At 41.6% G+C, this 26,431-nt stretch overlaps 2 protein-coding genes across 8 annotated transcripts; one reads left to right on the forward strand and one right to left on the reverse strand.

Moving 5' to 3' along the window:
* Nucleotides 1-631: 631 nt before the first annotated feature.
* PNRC2 (proline rich nuclear receptor coactivator 2) lies at nt 632-3,852 on the forward strand. Its single transcript, XM_056123116.1, has 3 exons — nt 632-783; nt 1,515-1,720; nt 1,981-3,852. Exon 3 carries the CDS (start codon nt 1,995-1,997, stop codon nt 2,412-2,414), a length of 420 nt encoding a protein of 139 aa, XP_055979091.1. The 5' UTR covers nt 632-783; nt 1,515-1,720; nt 1,981-1,994; the 3' UTR covers nt 2,415-3,852.
* Nucleotides 3,853-6,147: 2,295 nt separating this feature from the next.
* SRSF10 (serine and arginine rich splicing factor 10) lies at nt 6,148-19,547 on the reverse strand. 7 transcript variants are annotated; one of them, XM_056122688.1, is made up of 6 exons: nt 19,339-19,547; nt 17,740-17,846; nt 13,617-13,718; nt 11,466-11,628; nt 11,192-11,242; nt 6,148-7,666 (listed from the first exon to the last, which is right to left on the reverse strand). In XM_056122688.1, the coding sequence occupies exons 1-6, from the start codon at nt 19,401-19,403 to the stop codon at nt 7,606-7,608; spliced, it is 549 nt and encodes a 182-aa protein (XP_055978663.1). In that variant the 5' UTR covers nt 19,404-19,547; the 3' UTR covers nt 6,148-7,605. The 7 variants fall into 7 exon arrangements, with proteins under 7 accessions (XP_055978663.1, XP_055978666.1, XP_055978662.1 ...); XM_056122691.1 differs by having other exon boundaries at nt 6,148-7,900; XM_056122687.1 differs by having other exon boundaries at nt 11,192-11,245.
* Between the last annotated feature and the right edge of the window lie 6,884 nt (nt 19,548-26,431).

The raw sequence follows: 26,431 nt of genomic DNA on the forward strand, positions 1-26,431 counted from the left end.
TTCTCTACACAGCGTAGGATGAGCCGAGTCGGCAGGGGTCGGGCTTCCTAGAGCAACTTTGTTGACCGTCTTTCACCCGGGGAGAAGCCCTAGCCCGGGCTCTGTGCCCTGAACTCGGCGACCCAGGAGCCAGGGCGGGTCTGTGCCCAGGGGCGCTGCCCGGGTTCTAGGGGTCGGGCAGGCGGGAGTGTCTGGTGGCGGCGGCTCCCAGGCAGGAGGACGCAGCCCCGACCCGCGCACAGCGGGGGCGCGCGACTGGCCGGTGCTGATGTCCGGGGCCTGGGAGGAGAGGCCGCGTTCTCGGCAACCGGGCGAGCCGGGAGCCGCTGGGCAGGACCTTCCAGGAAAGTCTCTGGCCAGCCGGGCGGAGGCCGCCGGGGCCCGGTCGGTAGCTGCTCCCGACATGCTCCTCTGGGGGATGATTTCAAACCCTCGGTAACCCCCGCCTCCCTCCCTCTCGGCCCCGCCGGCCCCAGCAACAGGCGGTGGCTCGCGCGCCATTGGCCGGGCCCCGCGCCGGTCTGTTCTGATTGGCCTCTGCGCCTCCGGCCCGGCTTGTGCTCTCGCCTCCGCCTCCATTTTGTCGGTAGAGGCAGAAGGAGGAGGAGGAGGAGGTGGAGGAGGAGGAGGAGGAGGTGGAGGTCGGTCGGTGGAGCTAAGGTGGTCAGCAGCTGGATCATCGGCGTTCGTGGCGTCCGTCCATTCCGTGCCTCGTCTCTCCCGGGGAGGGGAGGGGGGCGTCGACGCCGAGCAGGAGTCGCCGCGGGCCCGAGCTTGAAGTCGGTGAGTGGCGGCGGCGCGGCGGGCGCGGCCATGTTGGCAGCCGCGGCCCCCATTGTTGGCGGCGGAGGAGCGGAGCGGAGCGGGGCGGGCGGCCCGCGGACCCCGAGCGCTCCGGCCCGGCCCCGTCGGAAGGACCCCCGGCTCCCCGGGCTCGCGTCGTCGTGCCTTGGCGCCGCGACCCGGGGTGGGGGGCTTAGTTGTTGTATCGCTTGGTTTGTCGGACTCGGAACTTGTCCGAGAGGACGGGCGGCAGTGCGCGCCCGGGAGCGGCGCTCTCGTGTCGGGTGCGACCCCCGGGCGGGAGACCCCGACGGCGGGTGGCAAGTGGGGTCGGAACTTGGGCGGGCGTCGGGCCTGCCGCCCGCGGAGGAAGCGCGTGACGTGGCCCTGGGCGGCGGCTGCGGGGAGCCGCGCGCGGGGTATCGGCCCAGGCTGGGAAGTGGGGATGGGACCGGAGCTGGGATGGGATGGCCGTAAAGGCTCAAAAACCCGGATCGACAGCATTTCGGGGCGTGCGCGCGGGGTGCCGGCACTTACGGAGCTCCTCAGTTCCCACCCCTACCCCCCGACCCCCCGCTGCGAGTTCTGAGGTCAGACAGAGAAGTTTAAGCACCCCCGTGCTCCAGCTCCGGAAGTAAGCTGTTCTGCGGCGTGAACTCGCTAGAGGTGGACGGCCTTTTCTCATGGGTTTTCAAAAGGGAAAAAACGGACGTTCACCTCTGCTTTTCCAGCCAGGACTTCTCTCCAACTTGTGTGCTGAGGAGACTCAGATGTTGGCCTCAGCTCCTAGGCTGAACTCGGCAGATCGGCCCATGAAAACTAATGTATTGAGACAAAGGAAAGGAGCCGTGAGAAAGCAACACCTATTATCCTGGGCTTGGCAACAAGGAAGAGGACAGGTAGTGGAGACCCTGCAATCCGAGAAGCAGACTGAAAGGTATAAAACTTTTACAGCAAAATGGAGTAGACTTTGGATGCTTTCTAAAGTAATAACCCTATGATTGGCGTTTTCGTGATAAGCTTGTATTGTTTTAGAACGGGTAATAAAGGCTGGCCCTTAAAATCTGGCTATAGCAGCTGCATAGCACGCACATTTTGGTTTCTGGAGTTGTAAGTTGGGACTCTTCAAGCATCTTAACAGTTTCATTAACTTTTACTGTAGTTATACTGACCACTTTTGTTTCCATTCACTTGTAGGTGACAAACTGAAGATGGGTGGTGGAGAGAGGTATAACATTCCAGGCCCTCAACCTAGAAACGTTAGTAAGAACCAACAACAGCTCAATAGACAGAAGACCAAGGATCAGAATTCCCAGATGAAGATTGTTCATAAGAAAAAGGAAAGAGGACATACTTACAACGCATCAGCAGCTGCATGGCAGGCCATGCAAAATGGGGGGAAGAACAAAAACTTTTCAAATAATCAGAATTGGAACTCTGGCTTATCAAGTCCCACCTTACTTTTTAAGTCTCAAACTAGTCAGAACTATGCTGGAGCCAAATTTAGTGAACCACCATCACCAAGCGTTCTTCCTAAACCACCAAGCCACTGGGTTCCTGTTTCCCTTAATCCTTCTGATAAGGAAATAATGACATTTCAACTTAAAACCTTACTTAAAGTACAGGTATAATAGTACTAATGTTCAATGTTAGTTATATATTTAAGGGTGAGTTGGTTTAAAACATTCACTAGGAAATTAATTTGCAAATTAACATAGAAAATAACGTCTTGCGCACTGTGGTAATGTAACAGTGCCATTTAAAATACTAATAATTGTATTTTGTATTAAGTATTTTCAATTGAATAACGTAAGCCATTTATGTTTGCAAAATGGTGAAAGAATAAATTTTTTCTATTTTTGGTGGAGAAATAAACCTAAGACTCATTTATGAACCAGGAGATGTAGTTGGTCTACTAAGACTTAAGGGACTGAAAATTAGCTTATTCTCAAAGCTTAATATTTTAGTCATACCCAGACCAGTTACAAGCCAATAACCTGATGCACTGCTGAAAGAAAATGTGAATTTTTCCTGAGAATAGCTGTATTTTAGTAAACTATGGTAGCAAGTATGAAAAGAGTGCACTAGAAGCTATTTAGACTATACTCCGATGAGCCTGCTTCTTGGAGTGGAATTGGTGGGTGCTTGCCAACAGCACCAAAACCATTCTTTATAGACTATAAACAGTATTTGGTAATCACTGAGTAGCTTTTGAAATACGTTTTTGTATTATAGCACTGCACAAGCGATTCTCAGTGATCTGACCTCAAATCATTCCTGGAATAGCTTGCTTAAAGGGGGGGACACTATGTAATGTGAAAATTAAAACAACTAGGAAAGAGCCATGTAAATATGTGATAAACTTGTAGCATATGTAAAGGGTTTTTTGGGGGGCATTTAACCTACAAGATAGAATATTTTAATATGAAATTGTTGAATGTAAAGTGACCATGAACTCTTAAATGCTATGGCTTAATTTTAAAGGCCAGTTGTTTTTAAAGTTTGCCCTGTGATAAAAGTTTCCGTGTATGTAAATTGGTCTGGTTGTAAACTATTTCAAAGTTCCTAGTATAAAAATTTTATATAACTGAAAACCTTTTAAGCTGCTAAGACACTTCTTTTTTTTTAAGGAGATGTGAAGTGCAGTATGAAACTTTCATAAACCCAAAGAGTAACTACAGGGTTCCTTTAGCTGTAGATAGCATCTTGGCTTTCACTAATTTTGTAACCTGACTATAGTAATATACCATATTTCTTTTTCATCAGTTAAACATGCAACCCAGAGGGCCACTAGTGCAAAATATGTAATCTTATGCATATTGTTAACCTTTATAACATGTCTTACTATAAATCCTAATTAACCCAATAGTAAAATTTTAAAGTGTATGGGGCCAAAAATAAAATATTTTGAGTTGTACGCATCTGTTTATAATTTGGCTGCTTTTTTGATATTTTTAAGCAGAATGCTAGTTTTCTAAATTCTGATAATAACCCAAATGATATTCTAAAAACAAAGTACTTAATATAAAGTAATTTGAAACATGAAATAAAATTGCTTTTTCTTCCCAATGGGCCTGCTGTTATTTTGATTCAGTTGGTTTTACAGTGACCAGTTGTAGGGGCCATACGTACAGTACAGCAGTTTGTACTGACATTCCACTGACCTGGGTTTGTCCCTTGAACACAGATCAAGGAAAGCCCTGAGCACTGCTGGGGCTGTAGGAGCCACCCCCTCCCCCCCCAACCACATTGTAGATAAAGATAACCTGGACTGACTTGAACAGCTACGCTAATAAGCAACCAACCTGTGACCACTTCCTCCCAGCTGGGCAACAGTAAAAGACCATAGTACAGTATGAAGTTCCCCAAACTTCTCACTTGAAATAACTCAGTAAAGCCCTTTTCACACTGCTTTTGGAAAAATGTTTATAAAAGGGGCTGGGATGATTAGGTACTCGGCTGGTACAGATGTAATCCCCAGGACCCCACGTGGTCTCCAACCCAGGAGTAGGCTTTGAGCACAGCTGGGTGTGGCCCCCAAAATGAAAAATTAGCTCAAAAGGTAAACCTAGTGTTTAAATATTTATTTGGTTTACATGGGGCGAGAGTGATAGAAGGTAACGTATTTGATCCCCAGCATCCTATATGGTCCCCCAAGCACCACCAAGAATAACCCCCGAGTATCTCCAGGTATGACACACAAAACGAAAAGGAAAAAAGATGAGAACCAAGAATGTTTTCGAACAGTTGGAGAAACACAGATGGGACTCTGGAACTCAAATGCATGACTATGAGGTTTTTTGGGGGTCCTTATTTCTAGAATGCCAACAAACACCAAGATCTTTTCTGTACTAGATAAATTTGACTAAAATGGGTTTCTTTTTCTGCAGACAGGTTTTAACATAGCAAGATGCCTAAAACTATAAATAGTACTAAATTCTATGTATAACATACCATTTTGTCCTTATAGAGGTAATACCTGATAAAGTAGGCGCAGTAAGTCAAACTGATACGATATACTGTAATAAGTTATGTTAATATATCTTATTTTCAGAATGGCTGCACTCAGGTAAAATAAAAACATAATCAAAATCCTCCCAGGCAACTTCAAGTTCTTTTTTTTGAGTTTGGCCACAACTGGCTCTGCACTCAGGATATTTACTTCAGGTGGTTCTTGGGGGACCATGTAATGCCAGGGATGAACTGTACACAAGGCAAACACCTTATTTCTGTACTGGAACTTAATCTCTGGCCCAGGGACTTAAAATTATTAACTGGAATGTTCTAAATATTTAAATAGCATGTATATAAGATGATTCATTCAACACCACCTCACACCTAGAAGGGCACTAAAAATGATAGCCTACACAAAGTATTGTGATAGAAATTTCCCAATTTATTGTACTTGTGAGAACCAAACTATTGAGAACCTATCCTGTAAGGGTTGAAGTCAGCCATAGTAAGCCTTACGTTGGTGTAAAATTTACCTATCTTATTGATCAGTATATTTTATATGATGGAATTATAAATCATAACCAACCCATCATTAAGTTGCATTACTCTATTCTTCCCCAAAGCAAGCAGATGGCGAAAAAAGCATAACTTAGAAAGTTTCCTAGATTTTAATTATATTCTCATTGGCAATTACTATGAAAAACAAGAGTGAGTGTCCGCCTCTGAAATCTCTTACAGAAATGAATGCCTAGTTATACATTTTGAGGCAAAAGCTACAAAAAGAATTGGCTTGTAGACCAGTTTTTTAAATCTTACTCTAACATTTAGAGTGTGATTTACCCCCACCTCCAAAAGACAAAGCCTTTCATTTTCAAGCTACTTTGAACATGTCCTATTTTAAGTTCCACATTAAGTCTATTGTTACGACAAAAAAATATAATGTCATGCTCACAACCAACATTGGAGGTAGAGGAAAAGACCCATTAGAGCTAGTAGTGCTCTCAGGTCACAACCTCAGAATTTTGTAAAAAGGAATATGGTTAAAAGTAATTCTGCAATCGGGTGGGGGTGGGGTGGGGGACGGACAGACGAGTTTGGTTCACAAAAATTGGTGACGTACCAATTAACCTTATTCAGAAATTAGTCAAAATGCCTCTTGCAATTAAATTGATTAAACCTTTTTAAGTGAACTCTAGATTTCAAAGTTTCCCAACAAACATAAAAAAAAAAGCCAACAGTAACAATATAGTGAAAAACTACTGACTCTACAAATCCTCATTTGATGTGATTCTGGGCTGGCTTGAGAATTCTCATCAAAACAGGTGCAACTACCCCCCCCTTCTTATCTCCCTTAGTAATATGCAGTCTGCTCTATTTTCAAAATCTTTATAAATTAAAGTCTTAAAACACTTCCATTTATTTATTTATTTATTTTTGTGGTGCTAGGGATCAAACCCAAGGCCTCACACATGCAGGGCAAATGCTCTACTGCTGACACTGTAATTTTCGGAACTTTACAGGTAAAAGTTTTAAGTATTGGCAGAAATGACAAAAATCAAGTATGTGAATGATGGAATCAAGAAACAAGCTTCATATCCTAATAAGGAACTAAGGAATCAAAACATTTTGTGATACTATGAAAAGTATTTATTCACTATACACAGAACATGTCCCCTATAAAATGTACATGTAAATCACTAGAAGTATAATTTGGTGAACATTTTCTCAATTACAGAACACGCTAAATCAGTTGGGATAACAGCTGTCTGCCTCAAATAATCTAATTATAGCACCCAGAGTCTCCTTTATATCTAACGCAAAGTTAAATTTTAATTTTGGGGATTAATTCCTAATGTGTTTGAGGAGGCAGAGTTAACAACTTAATATAATTCTAGTATATTACAGTCACTGCACAATAAACCAATCTATTACAGATTAAAACAAATCATTTTTTCATTATCTGTATTAATGGGATGCAAACAAATACTGGATATTTTTAAATGGTAGATAACCACAAGATTACTTTGATAGTATACTGGGTTTTATAATTTACATTATGATATAAATGGTGTAAAATAGTTACAAATAATACACCTCAAATAAAACAATGAGGCCATAGTGTAATGGTTCACTAGACTGTGCTCAGTAGACATTCACTGAAAAATTTTATTTTATCTCTTTTTATTCCCAATTACTCAGTTCAATTTTGCCCAGTTCAGGGCTCAGTAAATGTTAGCTGAATATACTGACTAGTAAAAGTGGTGAGAAGAGATGGACCGACAAACCCTCTTAGCTGAATGTCAAGTTGAATTTACTTGGGAAAGTTTAGTTTAAGAAATATGTAAACCGCTTGTGGCATATAAGTAAACTCAGATGCCAACAAAGCAAACCATTAAACAGAAAACACTGGCACTGGAATAAACAAAGGCAAGATTTGCCAATGGAGAAAATGCAACTGGTATAAAGGAATATCAAGAAAAAAATTTATATTGGACCATACCTTTTCTCACCCAATTTAGTTTGAGACAGACCAATAGAGGCACCGTAACAGACTATGGCTGTCTTCCTTTGTATTCAGACATCCTAGTTTCCAATTATGAATAATGGACTTGATACCCATGAATCAGTATAAACCTATTCAGATTTAGGGATTAGTTTCCACAAGTACAAAGCTGAATTTCCTTTTACTTGTCCTAAAATGCTTACTTTCAAACTTGAAGGGACTTCAATTATTCCATGTAGTTTCGATAACATTCTTTTATCTTTTCAGACCAGAGTCAAAATATTCGCACAGTATTCATACTGCAGCACCTTCCACCCACCCTTTGGTCGCTTGAACTGCCCTTCTTTGGTTCTTTTTCCGCTTTCTCAGATCTTTCTTGAAGTGTAGTAAGCAGAACTGTACTGGGTATTCCAGCTGCAGTTTGGTCTTAAATAAAAGAAGGATGTTTGTCAGTTTGATTTTCTTTATTCTTCTCTGTGGTATACAGGATTTTGTTAGTTGAACTGGATGTAGCAGCTTACTGGGCCAAATTTTCAAGAGAATAGTACAATAGTTCCCAGGTCTTTTCCCCTGGGTTGTAACTTAACAGCTCATACTCTATGTAGCACCTTTCCTTTCTCACTGAAGCATTATCTGTCATTTTTCTTCTTGCTTACTTGGCTTAAAAAAAAATGCAGAGAGATCTTAAGTAAAAAATAGAGACAAAGTGTCAGCCCTCACTCAGTCTTGATATTATCTACACTAATATTGAGCACAGTGCCAGACACACAGTAGATACTCAATGATGATGGAACTCAACTGTATAACTTGAAATCAAAGCATGGTGTAATCATCCTCAACAAGTATCAATAGGAATTTACATGGGTTAAACTTAAAACAACCCCTTTGAAGCTATGTCACTTCAAATAAAATATAAAAACCATCTCAAAGTAACTGAATCTCCAAATAAGAGGCACAAAGTATAAAACGAAGAAAACATCAGGTCTGCTATTTCTAAACAGACTAAAAACAATCTCAATGGATTATCTTCAACACGTTTCTCAAATTACACATTAAAAAAAATCATTTAAGGACCAACCATGCTCTATAGCCTTCTCTTAGTGTCTTAGTTTCTTTGTCTGTGATATGGGGAAGATAAAAGTATCTCATAGGGTTTTGTGAAAAGAAAATTCATTAACACATAAAGCTTTAGAACAGTGTCTGGCACATTATAAATACTCAATAATTATCAGCTGTAATTGTTATTATATAGTAGCTAGATACCACGAAACAACTAGACCAGTTCCCCAAAGTGGTTATTTCTTAGTATTAGTATAACTGCTCACCAACATTCACGGCAAAAGTATTTTAAATAGTGCCATAAACATAAGGCCCAAAATATTTTGTTTAGGACAGGAAAGAGCAGATATATTGGTCCATCCAATAATGAAAATAAAAACTTAACAATTGGCTGACCCAAATTTCACTTTAATACATATTGTAATACTATCAATTACCTATTGTTACTTAACCCAGAGGGTTGAATAAGTATTCACGAAACAGTCTTGACATTATAAGGTATTTTAAGTGCTATTTAAGATGCATCCTTCTGACAATTTTTATTATTTCCGTAGTTAGTTGTGCCTAATGCAACACTGATTAAAAATATTGCTAAATCTACAAAGGATTGTTGCAATTATTTTTTAGAATCATATTCAAAACTATAATAATTCCAGTTAATCATTATTTCCTTCATTTTGTTTTTATTATAGCATGTTTGCTTAATTTACAGCAAGCAGAAAATAAGCTGGGTCTTGTTTTGATCCAAACATTGATGTTTTTAAAGGTTGTACACAATATTTGTTAAAAAGAACATATAAAAATACCTTTTTAGAAGCTTCTATAAGAAAGAAAATACAAAGTTTAACCCCACAACTTTCCTTTTTGCTAGAACTGCAAACTACTGCTACAGTTTTAAATAGACTTTTTGCTGTTTAAACTATACATCCAGGAAAATCTAAAAAAATTAAAGAAACGTGCATATAAATGATTGCATAGCAGAACATGAACATTAACTGCAAACAGTAAAGAAATGAAAGTTAGAAATACTATCAAATATACAAAGGTTCTAGAATCAATCCTTTAAACACATTCCACAAACAGTATTTAAAAACCATCTTTTGTTCTTTACAGGCAAGGCCTAGATTACGAAAACCAAAATTAAAAAAAAAAGGTAATCCTCTAAAAGGAGTCATTTCCCCACAATATTTCTTCTTATATTTGCAAGCAAGCAATCTAAAAAAAATTAAAGATGCTAGCTTTTATTCTGAAATGAGACTGGACATACCAAGTCACTTCTACTGTCCCTAAAACAATCTCTCAGAGAAATGCTGGAAAATTATAAATGGTTAAGGGTATTATCTTCTCATTTCTATTTAGGGACTGCCATAATGTATTGATCAAAAACTGCGTTCAAAATTATTTAAAATTTCATGGCACCACAGGATCATCTAGAATGGGAGTGGTCTTTCAACTTGCCTCAGATGAAATAAAAGGTGTCAAGAACAAGCCTTTTTCATAAAGAGGTAGGCAAATTTTGATACAAACGCACACACCAAGTGCTTTAAGCATCAAAATGCAGTTCTTCCACACCATGCACACACAAAAATACAACCTACTTTGAACCAACTGACTTTAATAGCTGTAAGAAAACTAAACAAATATTAAATGTCAAAAATGCTCCTTAATGTTTAAAGTAACTATAGAAGAGCATTATTTCCCAAAATTATTTCTGCCATCATTGAACTGCTCAATTTCCAAAGTGAGTTTTTCTGATGTTTTTTAAGTTCCAAATCTTCAGATACCATAAAACACAGAACGGGGGGGGGGGGGGGAATAAACAAAAGAAAAAGTGAAGGCTCTACGTTTCAGTCAAAACTCAAATTTCCCTGAAAATGCTACTTATCCCAGTTGGCATCACTCCCCAAGACAGTGGGGTTAACATCAACAACAAAAACTATTCCGCACTGTGTCATAAACTATTATCATGGGTCTAAGACGTCTAGACAAAAGGTCCACCCTGAACCTAAATGTGTCTGATCGTCAGTGTTGTACTCTGGCTACAACTTCACTTTTGTATCATTCTATCTTATTATTTAGCAAGCTACATTTCTAGGTTAACAGTTCTACCAAATATGGATATGAAAGTTTATTTTTAATAAGACAATGTTGCAAATTATGGTCAACCAACATCTTTTCACCAATACTTCAAGCATAAAAATGGAGAATCTTTACAAAAATATACAGAGACACCACAAATTGGTAGCTGCCCATAACATTAAACAAACTGGACTCTTAAGAGTGGCTTCTCAACAGTGTATCATTTTAATTATAACCATTGCCTGGTACAGGGAAAACTGACAAGATTTTTTTTTTGTTTTTTTTTTAAGCATCATTGCAACATTGTATTCCTGATAATTTAAGTAAACCAAACTGAGTAAATGAATGATACATGCCTAAAAATATCATGGTTTATACTATCAGTGGCCACTGGACTTAGGACTAGTCCAAGACCTTGATCTAGATTTTGACCTAGACCTAGACTGTGATCTTGACTGAGATTTGGATCTAGGTGGTTCTTTTTTCCTTGATTCCTTCTCATATCTTGAGCCAGACTTAAAATGTGTTTTGGAATCTGTTTTAGAGGTGCCTCTAGTTTTGGTATGAGATGCAGACCTAGAACGTGATTTAGCCTTCATTTCTTTCTTGGGCTGGGACTTGGACCGTGATCTTGAATTGGATTTAGATCTTGAAAAAGATCGATTTCGGTGTTTGAATCTTTTAAAACAGAGGAGAGATACAATTAGAGTAAAAATTAGATTCTATATTAACCAAATTTGTTATTTTTAGAGTAAAAGTTCACTCTGAAATTCAAAAATACATATAAGTCTTTTTCAAAACAAAGTTATTTACCTATCATTGTCGGAATGGCTTCTGCTACGTCGCGGTCTTCCCGTCGGTCTACTGCTAAAAAGTATATCAGAAAAAGCAAACAGTGACAAATGTCTATTTATAGGCTTTTAAAGTTTCTAATTTAAAAAGTGAACCACAAAATTTTAAACAAAGCACTAAAATAGTTTATCTAAATGAAGCACAAATGCGTGCATTTTAAAAATATACAAAAAAGTAAAAAATAATGTTGAACAAATCTTTTTTGAGATATCGGTGTGCTACACATCACACTTACTTTCTAGGACTATAAGATCTTCTATAGTTGTAATCAAAGGACCGACTTCTGGATCTCCTTCTTTCATAACTTCGGCTTCGAGAACGCCTGTATCTGTCATAATCATCATAGCGTGAAGAGCCGTACACATTTCTCCCTTCCTTGGCTTTCATCTGATTCGGTGCTAAGAAAATATAAGAGAAATACTTTAAAACTTAACATTAAAGTTGCAAAATATTTTAAAAAAATTTTTTTAATTTTATAAAGTTCACAATATTTGTAGTTGTGAAATTTTAAGGATTTGCGTGCCCTTTCTTCCCTTTTACCTCCAACCTGTATCAAGAATGTAAATATTTAGGAGGTATTTGTTTTCAAGAAGACTTATCTCTTCCCCTCCACCATGCTGTGGTTTTGCTCAGCACTAAAAATGTAGTCTCCAAATTCCCCCAACTTAATGGAACTAATTTTTTTTAGACCTCTCACCATTTACATATAGTGTTGAAAAGATGGGCTAGAGTGATAGCACAGTGGGTAGGGCCTTGCACACAGACCGACCCGGTTCGATTCTTCTCCTGCTCTCGGAGAGCCTGGCAAGCTACTGAGAGTATCTCGCCCGCACGGCAAAGCCTGGCTACCTGTGACGTATTCGGCATGCCAAAACAGTAATGACAAGACTCACAATTTGTTGTGAGACGTTATTAGTGCCCGCTGGAGGAAATCGATGAACAGGAAGCCAGTGCTACAGCTGAAAAGATGCCAACCACTTTGATACTCGGAAAATACAACATAAAGCACTGTAGCACTGTCCTCCCGTTGCTCATGGATTTGCTCGAGCGGGCACCAGTAAGCTCTCCATTGTGAGACTTGTTACTGTTTTTGGCGTATCGAAATGTCACGGGTAGCTTGCCAGGCTCTCCAAGAGGGGCAGAGGAATCAAACCCAGCTCAGCCATGTGCAAGGCAAAAGCCCTACCTGCTGTGCTACTGCTCCAGACCACAACATAAAAGTATTTTAAATTTTAAATTAAAATGCGAATACTCCCATAACAACCCAAGTATAAAATGAAATTTAATGTAATCTACTTTAGATTCCAGAGTTGAAAATGTATATATGTAAATGAGGATAGGCATTCTATTGTATTCTATTGTATTAATTTTCTTATTTACATGGGTTAAAATTATATACTAATCACAAGTTGGCTTACTGATTTATTTTCTGATCATTCTATTTGCCATTTCTTAAAATTGGCATAATATAAATTTGTCTTGTGCCTAAGGGGGCAGTTTGGGATTGGGAGGGAAACTGGGGATATCAGTGAACAAAGGTCCCACTGGTGGTGTCGAACACTAAATGCTAGAAACTGTATGATGAACAACTTTGCAAATCAGTTTTTTTTTTATAAAAATAAATGAATGCTCTCTGAAACATACTAATCTAAAATCAATATGGTTTCCATTAAATTTACAATTAGTGATATATAAAGAATCATATTAGTGACATATTGTCAATCTACAGAAATATACTCACATAATTCTAAGAGATCATAAAAGAGAACTGAATAGAACACTTACTGAATGTCTCAGAAACCTGTTCCATGGAACAGTCCTAAATTCTTAATACTATGGAGCAGAGTGTATATGGATGTGTCAGAATCCATCACCCAACTCCTGTCTACACAGGTGTTCCTCTATTTTAAACTCTTTTTAGTACCTTGCCATAAGTTAACAGGTTGAATTCCAAGTCAAAACCAGGTCTCGTGGATCTGAAAGTTTACATTTCTGCCTAATTTGAATGCAGCTATACATGCCATCTAACAATGTAAAAACAAAACACTAAGTACGAAAAGAAATACTCACTTTTAATCTACATGGCTTTTCAGGCTGGCTAGTTCTTTATTTCTATAATCATGCACCCACAAAAATCATCCAAATCTATACTCCCTCTACTCTCAATTGTCCAAACTTTTTCAGGCCACCCAAGCCCCATATACTACCTATACCTAGTCCCAAATTTCTCAATCAACTGGAAAATAGTACGGAAGTATGTAAGATACTGAACTTTTAAAAAATTGTCCTTTTGGGTTTTGGACATATGCACAAATACTTCCAAGAAGAAATCTCAAAACACTATCTAAAGTAAAGCATTATACATTTTAGGAACAAGGGTACTTACTTTTCCTATCTCCCTGTGCAAACTGTATTTCAATTTGACGTCCACATATCCATTTTCTGTCCAAGTTATGTAAAGCATCTTCAGCATCACGAACATCCTCAAATGTGCTAAATGTTAAGGGGCTTGGCAAGTTTTGCAAACTTTGATAACGAATGAAAGTTCAGCTGGTAAGTCAATTCACAATTTTTATATTATTCTAAAAAAAGGCCACCAGACCCTACCGAGTTGTTGGCTGATTCAGCTAACTAAACACATCACCATAATTAAGCGCTTGTGATTTTTCTAAGGTATACAGAGAAACTATTTAAGATTGGTAATAACTGAACTACTAAGCAGTCCCATTAAAATTACTTTTCCTGAATTTTAACTTAGTTGCTTTACGTAAAAATGTTTTTGTATTTTTGTTCCAAATGAATAGTAAATACCCAATAGTTCTTGTGTAAGCAAGCAAAACATACCTTACCTTATGAGATGAAACTTAAATTAACCTCTTAATTTCTGCTGTCTGTAAAGACTACTTAGCACCATTACTTCATGTAGTCGCCTTCCTTATATAGCACAGGGAAGACTGGTACACTTACCACTTGTAGATATTAAGACAATTGAGCAACACTCAAGACAGCACTATACCAAAGCACATTAAATCCATGCACAAGCTATAAAAGCATGCTGTTAAGTATTGAGCCATTTCTAAAGATACTGAGACTGGAATATTTATTATACTAAACATAAACCTTCTTGAAAAGTGGGTTTGAAATTTGTTTTCAATTTAGGAATTTAAGTCCATAGATTAGTCTTAAACAGGAATCACTGGTACCTGTTTTTATCTCAGAAGCTAAGTAGTCTTATTCTCCCATTCTGACTACAGTTACGTTAGTCATGTATAGATAAAAAAGTTTTGGTGATACAGGGAAGTGAATGCAGGGCCCCACATCGGCAAGGTTAATTCTCTAATGCAGCCCAACCCTTACAAAGCTATTTTGTCCTAATTTAGTTGTTTTCTAAAATGATCACTCTACCAGAAGTCAAGCACAGAATGCACAGTAACACCTGATATAGAAAGCACCGGGAAGGTAGATAGACCTGGGTGTGGATTTTTAATATGTCCTGAAAAAAAAAAATTCCAACTTGTCATTTATAAACAAGTCTCATGATGGAGACATTACTGGGCCCGCTAGAGCAAATCGATGAACAACGGGAGGACAGTGCTACAGTCATTTATAAAAACTGAAAAGGATATAGGGTTTTTTCTTTCGGGGGGGGAGAGGGGGAACATCATACCCTGCAAGGGGACCATATGCAATGCCAGGGATTGAGGACAGGCCCCCAGCACACAAAGCGCTTGAGCAGGTCTAAAGAGCAGAATGAAGGCCACCCTCTCTGTGGTTATGATTAACAAAGGGGAGGTTTTCAAGTCGAAACCACAGGACTTTCAACACATAAAGGGAAAAGTTGACAAGCAGTTTACTATACTGAACACCTCAAAAATTAATGCAATTAGGCTCTAAATTAAAAGTTCGGGGCTGGAGAGATAGCACAGCGGGTAGGGCGTTTGCCTTGCATGCAGCCGACCAGGGTTCGATTCCCAGCATCCCATATGGTCCCCTGAGCACCGCCAGGAGTAACTCCTGAGTGCAGAGCCAGGAGTAACCCCTGTGCATTGCCAGGTGTGACGCAAAAAGCAAAAAGAAAAAAAAAAAAGTTCACTCAAATGGTATCCTATTTTATGATTCCAAGAGACAGAATCTAATTTTTATGGTTTGGGTGGTGGTGGGTGACAACTTGGATGTGTGAGGGAACCACACAGTGCCATGGATTGAACATGAGAACATGGGGTTCCAGCATGCAAAGTATGTTCTCTAGCCCTCTGACTTACCTCCCTGGCAAGCAAAGTCTTGATACTTTTTTGGGGGGCAGGCCACACCCAGTAACACTCAGGAATCAATCTTGGCAGAGCTCAAGTGACCATATAGGGGGCTGGGGATTGAACCCAGGTTGTCTGTGTGCCAGGCAAGTGCCTTACCACTGTACTATTGCTCTGGCCCTCTTGATACTTAAGACCAATGACTGCACCGAGTTCCATATAAATGGGGAAACACAAACACACACAAACACACACACACACACACACACACACACACTCCCTTCAAATTCCTACGGATAACAAGTGCTTTCTGAATAAAGTATCACACACTTGAACAGACTCCTGCTCATTTAGAGTATTGGGCTCTCCCTCCAACCCTGCCAGACAAAATCAGGTCAACACTGCAGGTGAAAATGCATCACTTCTTTAAAAGACAAAAACAAAGGGATTGGAGAAGATAGTACAGTGGGTAAGGCACTTGCCTTCCACATAGCTGACCTGGGTTCAATCCCCGGTAACCCATATGGTCCTCCAAACCCCGCCAGGAGTAAGCCCTAGGCAGCAACAAGAGTAAGCCGTGAGCATCACCTAGTGTTGCCCCCAAACAAAACAAACACCACTCCCTCCCCACCCAAACAAAAAAATAAACGATACAGGTCTTACGCCCTCTTTTTAACAAGGTTTTACTATCTTTCCCCCACAAATGTTCTTGGTTACTGGCCCTGTAGGACTACCAGCTTTTGGTCTTTCCTCATGATACCATCAAGTTAAGGGATTCACCAGCACAAATATTGAGAATTTTTCCTAGCCTAAAATCTATAGCCCAAACCTTTTGTCAGTGAGTAATGTTATCTGAAAGATTCTGGGAATGGTAGCGCATATTTAGGCGCTCATACCAGGTGTAAGCCCCCTGCAATCCGTTCAGGACCAGGTGATCACACACGCGCTAAAGCAATGCCAGCCCAGCAGGCTTCATAAGTCAAAAAAAAAAAAAAAAAAGAGTATAAGTGTGCTCCAAGCAGCCACAATGAACTCTAATGATAAAAGAAGTGTTGTGTTTTATACTACAAAACTGACTGCCCCTACAAAAACTATTGTAATCGTTTCTAAGTATAAGGGCATGCATCTTTCTCTCCTGGTTTAGAGTCTGGCTCTAAGGATTCAGGTGGGCCCCAGAACTTCTTGCCACCCCTAAGAGCACTGTCTACTACTCTACAGAATGTCTACCTGGTCCAAAATATAAATATGCTATGTAAACTTAATGGTACATCCTGGTATACTTTAACTCGCCAAGCTAAGAGAGTGCATTTACACAAAACCACAATCACAACATCAAAGGCCCACATAAACCAAGTTATAGGTTTTGTCACTAGACCAAACTAGGATAATTTTGAAAATAACTGCTTACAAAACAAATTTTTTTAAAAGGAGGAAAAAAAAAAGAAAATAGTTATTCTGTAGGATACATCAGGTATGACTCCTTTAATCTTGGCCATCATTCAACTTCATCTTGACCTTTAACTCTTTAAGTGCTTGTCAGAAGGACTTGTCATGAGATGCTTGGCCAAATATGACAGATGGCTTTATCTTTAACTTTGAAAAACAACCTTTTCCCCCTTTTGTAGATAAAGCGAGGCTTTGTCTCCCATTAGGCTTGTCCTTCTTCCAGCTTTTCTTTATTTTTTCTTTTCCCAAACTCTCCCTTCTCTTCAAGCCTGATCCTTAAAGAGGTCTTTGGCTTGTCTACTTGCCTTAAGTGTTGAACTCTACTCTAAAGGTTCTTTCATGCTTTCTCTTTGGGGTCGCCATAACTGTACAGCTTTACATTCTCTGAGGTAACAACAGAGGACAGCAAATTAGGGGACAATATTAAAGAAGTTTACCTCATTGTTATACAATTTGTTTTTGATCAAGTGATTCAAATTAACAAATAATACCAAACTTTAATTGCTAAGCACAAGAACACACTCATCTTTAATTTGACTTACATTAAAGGTGGTAGCAACCAGTGCATTCAAATTCAAATCACAAATTATAATCACTGATTTGAGGTTCAGCAGCAAGAATGGGAATTTATAAATTTTACTATTTTTGGATTAACTTTAACAGAGCAATGTGAATCAGAATTAATTTTCCAAAATTTGAAGACATTTAGTAGGACAAAAAGAAAAAAAAACTACTTTTTATATGTTACCTCTTACACAAACTTGAATTTCAAACTTCAACACCCCTCACTAATCAGTCATCTGGAGAAAGGATATTGAACATAAGCAAATCCTCTGGGACGACGAGTGTAGAAATCAAGTGGAACATACACATCAACTATAGGCCCATAACGACCAAATTCCCGCCGTAAATCTTCAGACCTAAAACATCACAAAAAAAAGAGATTCCAGATTTATATGTTCATTCCCTTAAAGGGGCCTATCACACCACAATAGTTGTTTTACTGAAAAGCTCAATAATGCAAAGGGATTGTGTTAGTCCCCATACCCTCAAAAACCAGCTTTCTAAATAAATCTCACCATTAAGAGCCAATTTTAAAAACACACACAAACAAAACAGATAATATTTTTAAAAAAGGAAGACTAAGATGAAAAATTTGAAAAAATGCAGTGTGCAGTAAGATGCATTACTCTTGGGCATAAAAGAAAATAAAACTTTTAAGGAAATTCGATCACCATTTGTTTCAACGCACATCATTTTCCTTAAAAGGTATCTGAACGTGAGATTGTATTTAAGTATTGCTAATGGCTTCTAACAGTGTGTCAAACCTGAATACTTCGAGCAAATCCCACTAATTTTTATCCGGTTTTAAGGTGAGTTAGGACACAAAAGCGGCTATCTAGAGCAGGCGCAATATACAAATCCAGCTGAATATAAATTTTGAAGGTATCTTTTTTCCTTCAAAACCACAATCGCAATTGCACACTTTAAGGACAGGACAGAAAAAGTAAAGCACACAAGGCTACCAAAACGTTTCCTTTCGAGGGAGGAGGGCTCACAGCAATTATCTGTGAAACACAAAAGCCTCGTTCTGTGGTAAGATCGCTCCAAAAAAAAAAAAAAATCAGAGGGAACGCGAAGCAATGAAAGGAATTGGGGGAGAACAAAGGCATGGTCTGGAAGAACCCAAATCAGCTTTTCACGTCTTAACGGTAACTTCTTCCCTAAAGCCTCCTTAGGTGCCCAGAATTTGGTGAAAAGGGAGGAACTCTTCCGGACGGTTCTAAGCATTTGATTTCCCAAATCTCAACACTCCTTTCCTTCAAACATCTCCGTCTTAAAAACAAACAAATCAATAAATAAACCAAGACCACCCCCAACCCGAAACACCGCGGATCAAACACAAGAACAAAAAGGTTCACTACGGCTTTGCCCCCCACACGCCCCCTTCCCGGATCCCGTTATTTCCTTCCCAGTTTTGCACCCCCGCCCCCCAATTTTACCGGCCGAGGGGGCGTGCACCCCAAAGAACAGAGACTTCCCGTCGACGGGGAGGGGGTTCGGGACCGCGGCGGCGGGGCTCGCAGCGAAGAATGAGCTTCGAGACAGGGGGCCCCGGAGAGCGGGGCGGGGGGCGCGGGGCAAGCCCCGAAAGCCCGGCCACGCGGCTCGCGCGTTCCGTCGCGGCCCTCGCGGGCCCGGGGCGCCGCCCTCGCTCCCCCACGGGCGGCGGGGTCGGCGGCGCGGCCTAGTCGCAGGCCCCGGGGCCGGCGTGGGTCCCGCCATCTTCGCCCCTTCCCATCCCTCGGGCCCGAGCGGCGCGTCGGCGCGCCGCCGCCGCCAGCCGGGTCCTCTCCGGGCGCCCGAGGCCTCCGGCCTAGGCCGGGAGAATCCCACGCCCCCCGTGCACACCTGGTGTCGTCGGCCACATTTCTGACGAACAGGGACGTGTTGGGGGGACGCAGGTAGCGGGACATGACGCCGGCGTGACTCTCGGCAAGGGCACTAACGGGCTCGGCAAACCGTCCGCGGCTCCGGCGGCGGATCCTGAGACACACACAGCCGGAGGGCTCCGCTAAGGCAACCGCCTCTTCTCGCGAGACTTCACTCCCGCCGCCGACCCTCCCCCCGCTACGCGGGCCCGGCAACGGTCCTTTCCCGCGAGATCGCTCGGCCTGCGCCTGCGTGGTTGGGCGACTGAAGTACGTGCGGCGGCCTCGTTCTCATTCATTGGCTTCTGGAGCCGCTTCCTCCCCTTCCCCAGCCCGCTCTTTCTTTCTTTAATGCTCCGTTTCCCGCCCTTTTCGGCCTTGTGCGGGTCCCCCCCTCCCCCTCAAGTCGGAAGGTGGATGTGTTAACCCTAGCGCCGAGCTTTCCAGTTATCCTTACTTGGACGAGGTTTTAAACGTTATTATTTGGAGAGGGCGCCACAGATTTACTGCCTACGTAACGCCCCAGTGTTTTATTAGATCGTTGCACAGTACGAGAAGAATTTATAGTCTTTCGAATGGTGCGTGTAAAGGAACCCATGTGTCTCTGTAACGAAATGGGACTACCTGTCCAGGGCTCCCGGCATAAGTGGGCCGCTGGCATCCTCCCTGAGCGCTGCGCTTGGGGTGCACCTGCCTCGCACCCTTCAGGGTCACACATCTATGTTGTTTTCCTCCCATTCCCCTCATTGGAGGGCCAGAGTCATGGTACTGCGAGTAAGACGGTTGCCTTGCTAACCTGGGTTCGATCCCCGGAGACAACACATTTTATCCGTCAAGCCCTGCCAAGAGTGATGATCTCTGGGGGGAGGGTGTGGGATGGGGGTATACTGGGGTTGTTGGGGGTGGAGAATGGGCACTGGTGAAGATACGGGTGTTTCATTGTATGACCAAGACTTAGACCTGAAAGCTTTGTAATTGCTCTCACGGTGATCCAATAAATAAAATTATAAAAAAATGAAAAAAAAGAGTAAGGTGGAGTTCATGCACAATTCAATCAACTGATCAGTGACTGAATAAATAGCAGTACTCCTACATAAAAAAAAAAGAGTGATCTCTGTGTGTAGAGCCAGGAGTAAGCCCTAAGCACCGATGGGTGTGGCCCCAGACAAAAATAAAAGTACAGTATCCTGGGTCCCGAGAGAGATACTGGTGGGCTTCTTTGCTTTGTATGGGAGACTGGTCCTCAGCTAAACTCTCACCACGTGGCTATCACCAGCATCACGGAATGACCCCACTGAATTGGGAGTAGCCCTAGAGCACTGAACGGAGTCTGGCCCCTATACCACTTCACTCCCCCCGCCCCCCCCCCAAAAAAGGGGGTTAAATGAACGGATACAGTCTGTAACCCGATCAGGACACAGCCTCCTTAGACTTCATTGTTCTCTGCAGTGTATTCTTTATGGCTAATGGTTTTCTAGATATGCATCATTGCCAACATCAGAGTCTCAGGAAATTCCTGACAATTACAAACTATGGATGATCCTCAAGATCTTTGTATAGTTGTTGACTTTTACTGAACTACAAGTTAAAATGGAGGGGAAAAAATTAAGACAATGAACACAAGCACATAAGCCCTTATTTCACTACCTTCCATCATATCATCAGCGCCTGGAAAACATAAAGCAAATGATGTTTAATGAAGCTTTTAGTTTGGTGATCCTCTAACCCCATCCTCTGCACAGGGAGAACCTCTCCAATCTCAGCACCATGAAATAAAACTTTTGAAGACGAGGAACCATCTATTAGCATGCAGCACATTCCCAAGCATGTAGCAGGAACTCAAAACCTGTTAAGTATGTAAACTTCTAAGGGCCCCGGGGAAAAGTACAGCAGGTAAGGTGCTCACTTTGCACAGGGCAGGGTGACAGGGTTACTTCCGTGGCATCCCATATGGTCCCTCAAGCACTGCCAGGAACCATTTCTGAGTAAAGAGCCAGAATAACTCCTAAGCATCTGACCACAAAACTAAACAAAACACAAACAAACAAAAAGAGTAACAATAATGAATAGTCAGTAGGGTAAGAAAGAGATGGAGCAAATGTGCGCCTTTCCTTCAGCCAGGTTACTTTAAATACAGTTTTACCAAACCGCCCCCAGAAGTCTATTGCTAGGGTACTGCCAAACCAGTGAGCTTGGAGATGTTGAGGTTCTTCTTTTGATAGTCTTAGCCTTTGTTCCAGAGGGTGAGCCTCTCATTGCAGGGTGTCCGGCCATGTGGCCAAGTCTGGGCCTGGAATTCTGCATCTCAATGGTTTTTCAGGATTGGGTCCTGTGTCTCAAAGGCCTTTGCTTCTTCCAGCATGCTTAGGTTCCAGACAATGTTTTTCCCATTATACATAAACAGGAAATGTATATTGGGAGGATCACTCTGTCTTCAACACACGGATCCAAGTCTGGCCTTCTGTGTTCAAAGCTTATGGTCCGGCCTATTGGTCTGGTGGGATAATATTAGTTTGTCCTTTCTGCCTTGCCATAGGGAGCTTAGATTTATTGGGTTGCTCCCATCACAGTGCTCCCATTCCTCTGTGTTTATCTGTAACCTCTTTCTTTGTGCCCTGCTTCCCCAACTGGTCAATTACCTTTATTTCCTAATCAGACTCTGTTAATTTGTAAATATTGTTTTTCTCTTCTCCTTAAGTCCTTTGTATAGTTAATTCAGAGCAATGTCCTTTTTGTATAGACACAGGAAGACAGTTAATAATTTTCTTTTGTAACTTGGGAGTTAATTGACTCTGAATGATATTCACTCCTGGGCATCTGTTCTCTTGTCTTAAGCTTCAGTTGCCTTTACTTCCTAGCACCCCAAAAGCAGGGTCCTGAAGAGAAACTGGATGGACCCAGGGCAAGCAGTGAGCTACCCTGGCATTGAAATGGGCCAGGCCAAAGTGCCATAATACTTAAGAGCATGGTCATGGACAAATTCTGTCATGATCAAAACAATACAACTAGGTAGGATCCTTCTAGGGTTAGGAAAGATTAATCTGGCCTAATATTAAGAAATAGAATTAAGATGTTAGTTAAGTTATTGGACTAAGGAGAGGAGAAACATCCCTAGGTGGTATTTCTGATCTTGAGCCTGATGGGTGATCAGGAAGGACTTTTGATATGTTGATTGTGCTACTTGATGGGTACCCCTAACGCTGGGAGTTGGGGAGAGGCTAGAGAGAGACCAGGGCGAGCGGGAGCAGGGAGAGACTAGCATGGGGTACAGGAGGAGACAGGAATGAGGGGCAGTGTGAGACTAGAATGGGGAGTTTATTGATATTGGAACAGGCGCATAGGGAGAAAGAAATAAAAGGCAACTGACCACCAACCAGTCTGGCCCTTGTTTTCTCCTTCATTTGTCCATGGCATCAGCTGTCCTCGGTGGGAGAGTGGCCTCAGACCACCGAACGCAGGCCTGGTGATTACACACTGGTCCAGTTAAATAAACTTTCTAAAAAACATAAATATGACATCTTTCAATATTCAAAGCAATTAAGTATTTTGAAATAATTGGTGACAGTTTGTGTTAGTATTATTTCTCTCTATTTTCCATTTCTGTTATATTATCTATTTATATCATTGATGTTATACTTGTGATATCTCTTATCATTTATCCACATTGGCATCGGGAGCTCTTCTGCTGCTTCTTGTCATTGTGGGGTCTGGTCATACTAACATAAGGCAAAGTCAAGAAAGATTGATCTTCCCTGGCTATTTAGGGCATTTGCCTTGCACGCAGCCAACATGGCCGACCCGAGTTTGATTCCTCCGCCCCTCTCCGAGAGCCCGGCAAGCTACCGAGAGTATCTCACCCGCATGCCAGAACCTGGCAAGCTCCCTGTGATGTATTCGATATGCCAAACACAGTAACAACAAAGTCTCCAATGGAGACGTTACTGGGCCCGCTCGAGCAAAATAATTTCAATAAATATAGTTTTTATTTTTGAAAAATTTTTATGTACTGTTATTTTTATGGTAGTACCAATATTTCAGGTTTTTTCCCTTACTTGCACTGTTGTTAAATTGTGCCCACCAGTTGGGAGGATCCTCCCAGGATGGGAGAAGCATGCTGAAAGGCCACTCAATGCCTCTTTTGCAAACTACAACACCCAAAAGGAGAGAGAGAACAGAGGGGAATGCCCTGCCACAGAGGCAGGGTGGGATGGGGGAAATGGGGGGTGGGAGGGATACTGGGATCTGTGATAATGGGAAATGGGCACTGGTGGAGGGATGGGTATTTGATCATTGTATAATTGAAACAATCCAAGCACAAAAATTTGTAAGTCTACAACTGTACCTCATGGTGTCTCACTAATAAAAATTTTAAAAAAATTATGCCCACCATCAGAATGCCAAGATTCCTCCACTATTCTCCCAAGGTTTCCTCCTCCTTCACATAAATTGTAGTTGTGGTGCTCATTGGGAATCCCGTGGTGCTCACACACATGTTCTTCCTGCCTGTGGAAGCTTGTAGTGCTTGCTGAGGGTTTCAACCCCTTTTTGTGGTGCTTATACACACCTGGCTGTACTCTGTCTGTAAACGGCTGGCAGTGCCAGGGATCACAGACAGTGGATCTGGCAGGCTCAGACAGCATTGCTGCCGGGATTGTGCTCAGGCCGTGTGGGAACTGAGCTCCTGTCCATACACTTGCTAGGAAGTCATTCTAAGACTCTATGCATCTTCTGGGCTTTATAACTGTGTTTTCAAGGAGTTCTTAATCCAACAAACTCTATAGTACTTATGCAATTGAATTTTAGATGAGCTTTTACATTGTTCATGATTCATCTTAGTTTTATTCGGATTAGTTTTGTGTTGCCCAAGCTGTCCATCAATGACTGCTCAATCACAGAGAGCAGCAACAGGCCAGGCTATTGTCAGTTAGCTTAAGGATATCTATTTTCGTCTGTTTCTTTTGCTTTTAGGCCACAGCAGCTGTGCTCAGGGTTTACTCCTGACTCTAAGCTCAGGGTTCATTCCTGGGAGTGCTCAAGAGTGCCTGGGATAGAACCCAGGTCACTCTATCTCCTGTACAGTCTCTCCTGTCCCTATAAATGGAGTTTTTGTTCCAGTCATCAGGGTTAGAAAAAAAGAGGTAATAGCTTAGAGACCTGGGAGTTTTCTCAGCCTCTGTCAGCCAGCCTTACCAATTCTTATCATCCTTAAGAAAGAAATTGTTTGGCATTATCAATAATATAGCCGGTATGGCGCTTATTTTGCAAGTCACCAACCAGCTCAATCCCCAGCATCACATACGGTTCCTCAAGCCCCACCAGGACTGATCCTTGAGCATAGAGCCATGCAAGTAAGCCCTGAACACCACTGGATATAGACCCCAAACAAAGAAACAAACAAAATGAAAGAAAGAGAGAAATTATTGCACCAGAAATTAAGCTCAGCAGGAGAGCAGTACTTGTCTTACATCTATAAAGTCCTATAAGGTAATCCACAGCACTGCAAATTATCTACCCATATACCTATATCTATATTTATATCTATTCTCGATGTGTGTGTGATATAAGTGGAAGAAATTGGCATTACTATCACTTAAATCCTTAACTTCTTAAAACTATGTTTATTTGAAATTCAAAATTTAGTGAGATTGAAGTTCTTTCTCATGTTTATTGACGACTTCTATTTCTTCTTTTGCAATGAGATGCAAATGTTTCTCTGAATATTTTGAAGCATTCTTTCTAAAGCAGAGAAACTTCTTTCATGGCTATTTTCATAGTAAATATCCTGCTTGTTTGTAATTTTCGACCTAAAATGTGCCTGCCATGCAACTACCTGAAAGTGAAGTGGTGTCACCCCAGTTTTTGCAAAAAGGGAAAGGCTTTACTCTAGTCTGGAATGCAAGGAGGCAGGAACAATGTTTCAAATCCACCTTTCTGTTGTTGTTTCAAGGACTGAAATGTCTATCTTGTCTATTTCTTGAAAAGCAGGAGAGTTTTAGATAAATAGGGTGGGGGAAACTGAGTTCATTATTGCATCTGGATTTCTGGATGATGCTATTTTTTTGTTTTTTGTCTGTTTTTGTTTCTTTTTTTTTTTTGCTTTTTGGGTCACACCTGGCGATGCTCAAGGGTTACTTCTGGCTCTGAACTCAGGAATAACTCCTGGCGGTGCTTGGGGGACCAAATGGGATGCTGGGAATCGAACCCTGGTTGGCCGTATGCAAGGCAAATAAATGCCTTACCCACTGTGCTATGGCTCCAGCCACGATGCTGTTTTTTGTGCACTTCCTTCTAAAATAGAACTTGTAATAGGCCTTAGACTCTACTATTTTTTTTTAAAGATTTTTTAAGAATTGAATTACTGTGAGATAGACCCTTACAAAGTGGTCTGGGTTTCAGTCATAAAGGGTTCCAACACCCATCCTCCCATCAGTGTACATTTCCCAGCACCAGGGTCCCCAGTTTTCCTCCCATCACACATGCACCCATGGCAGGCACTTTTCTTCTCTCTCTTTCTCTCTGTGTAGTCTCCAGGCTGCTAGGGAGATCTCCACGGCCGCCCACGTTTGGTGGACTTGGGCAGCTCCCAGACCCGGGATGGCCCAGGCAGTGGGCAAAAGAAGGAAGAAGGAGGGCCAGGCTGGTTGATGATCAGTTGCTGTTTATTCCATTCTCCTCACGCGCTTGTTCCATTATCTCTAAGCTCCCCATTCCAGTCTCACACTGCCTCTCATTCCCATCTCCTCCTGTCTCTCCCGCTCGTCTCTCCGAGCTCCCTCTCGCACCATGTCTCTCGTCTCTCCATGTGCCTGCTTCTGCATTCTTCCCCTACATGCTTCTCCCTCTGTCCCCCTTGCTGGTCTTTCCATGTTCCATCTTGCTGCCCTGGTCTCTCTCTCTCTAGACTTTCACCAACTGCCCCAGTTTGGGGGGAGGGGTAGCAAAATCAACATATCAAAAGCCCTTTCAGATCACCCATCAGGCTCAAGATCAGAAATACCACCTAGGGGTGTTTCTCCTCTCTTTAGTCCAATAACTTAATTAACATCTTAATTCTACTTCTTAATGTTAGTTGT

Source organism: Sorex fumeus, unplaced genomic scaffold, assembly GCF_029834395.1.
Source record: "Sorex fumeus unplaced genomic scaffold, SorFum_2.1 ptg000047l, whole genome shotgun sequence".
Lineage (NCBI taxonomy): Eukaryota > Metazoa > Chordata > Mammalia > Eulipotyphla > Soricidae > Sorex > Sorex fumeus.

Excerpts from the sequence above, each read along its gene's own strand:
- PNRC2 (XM_056123116.1), top strand. The coding sequence starts at position 1,995 with ATGGGTGGTGGAGAGAGGTATAACATTCCAGGCCCTCAACCTAGAAAC.
- SRSF10 (XM_056122685.1), bottom strand. The coding sequence starts at position 19,403 with ATGTCCCGCTACCTGCGTCCCCCCAACACGTCCCTGTTCGTCAGAAAT. Across the intron at positions 11,629-13,616 it reads TGCACAGGGAGATAGGAAAA|CACCGAATCAGATGAAAGCC; the intron begins GTAAGTACCCTT and ends ATATTTTCTTAG. Across the intron at positions 11,057-11,191 it reads AGCCATTCCGACAATGATAG|ATTCAAACACCGAAATCGAT; the intron begins GTAAATAACTTT and ends CTGTTTTAAAAG.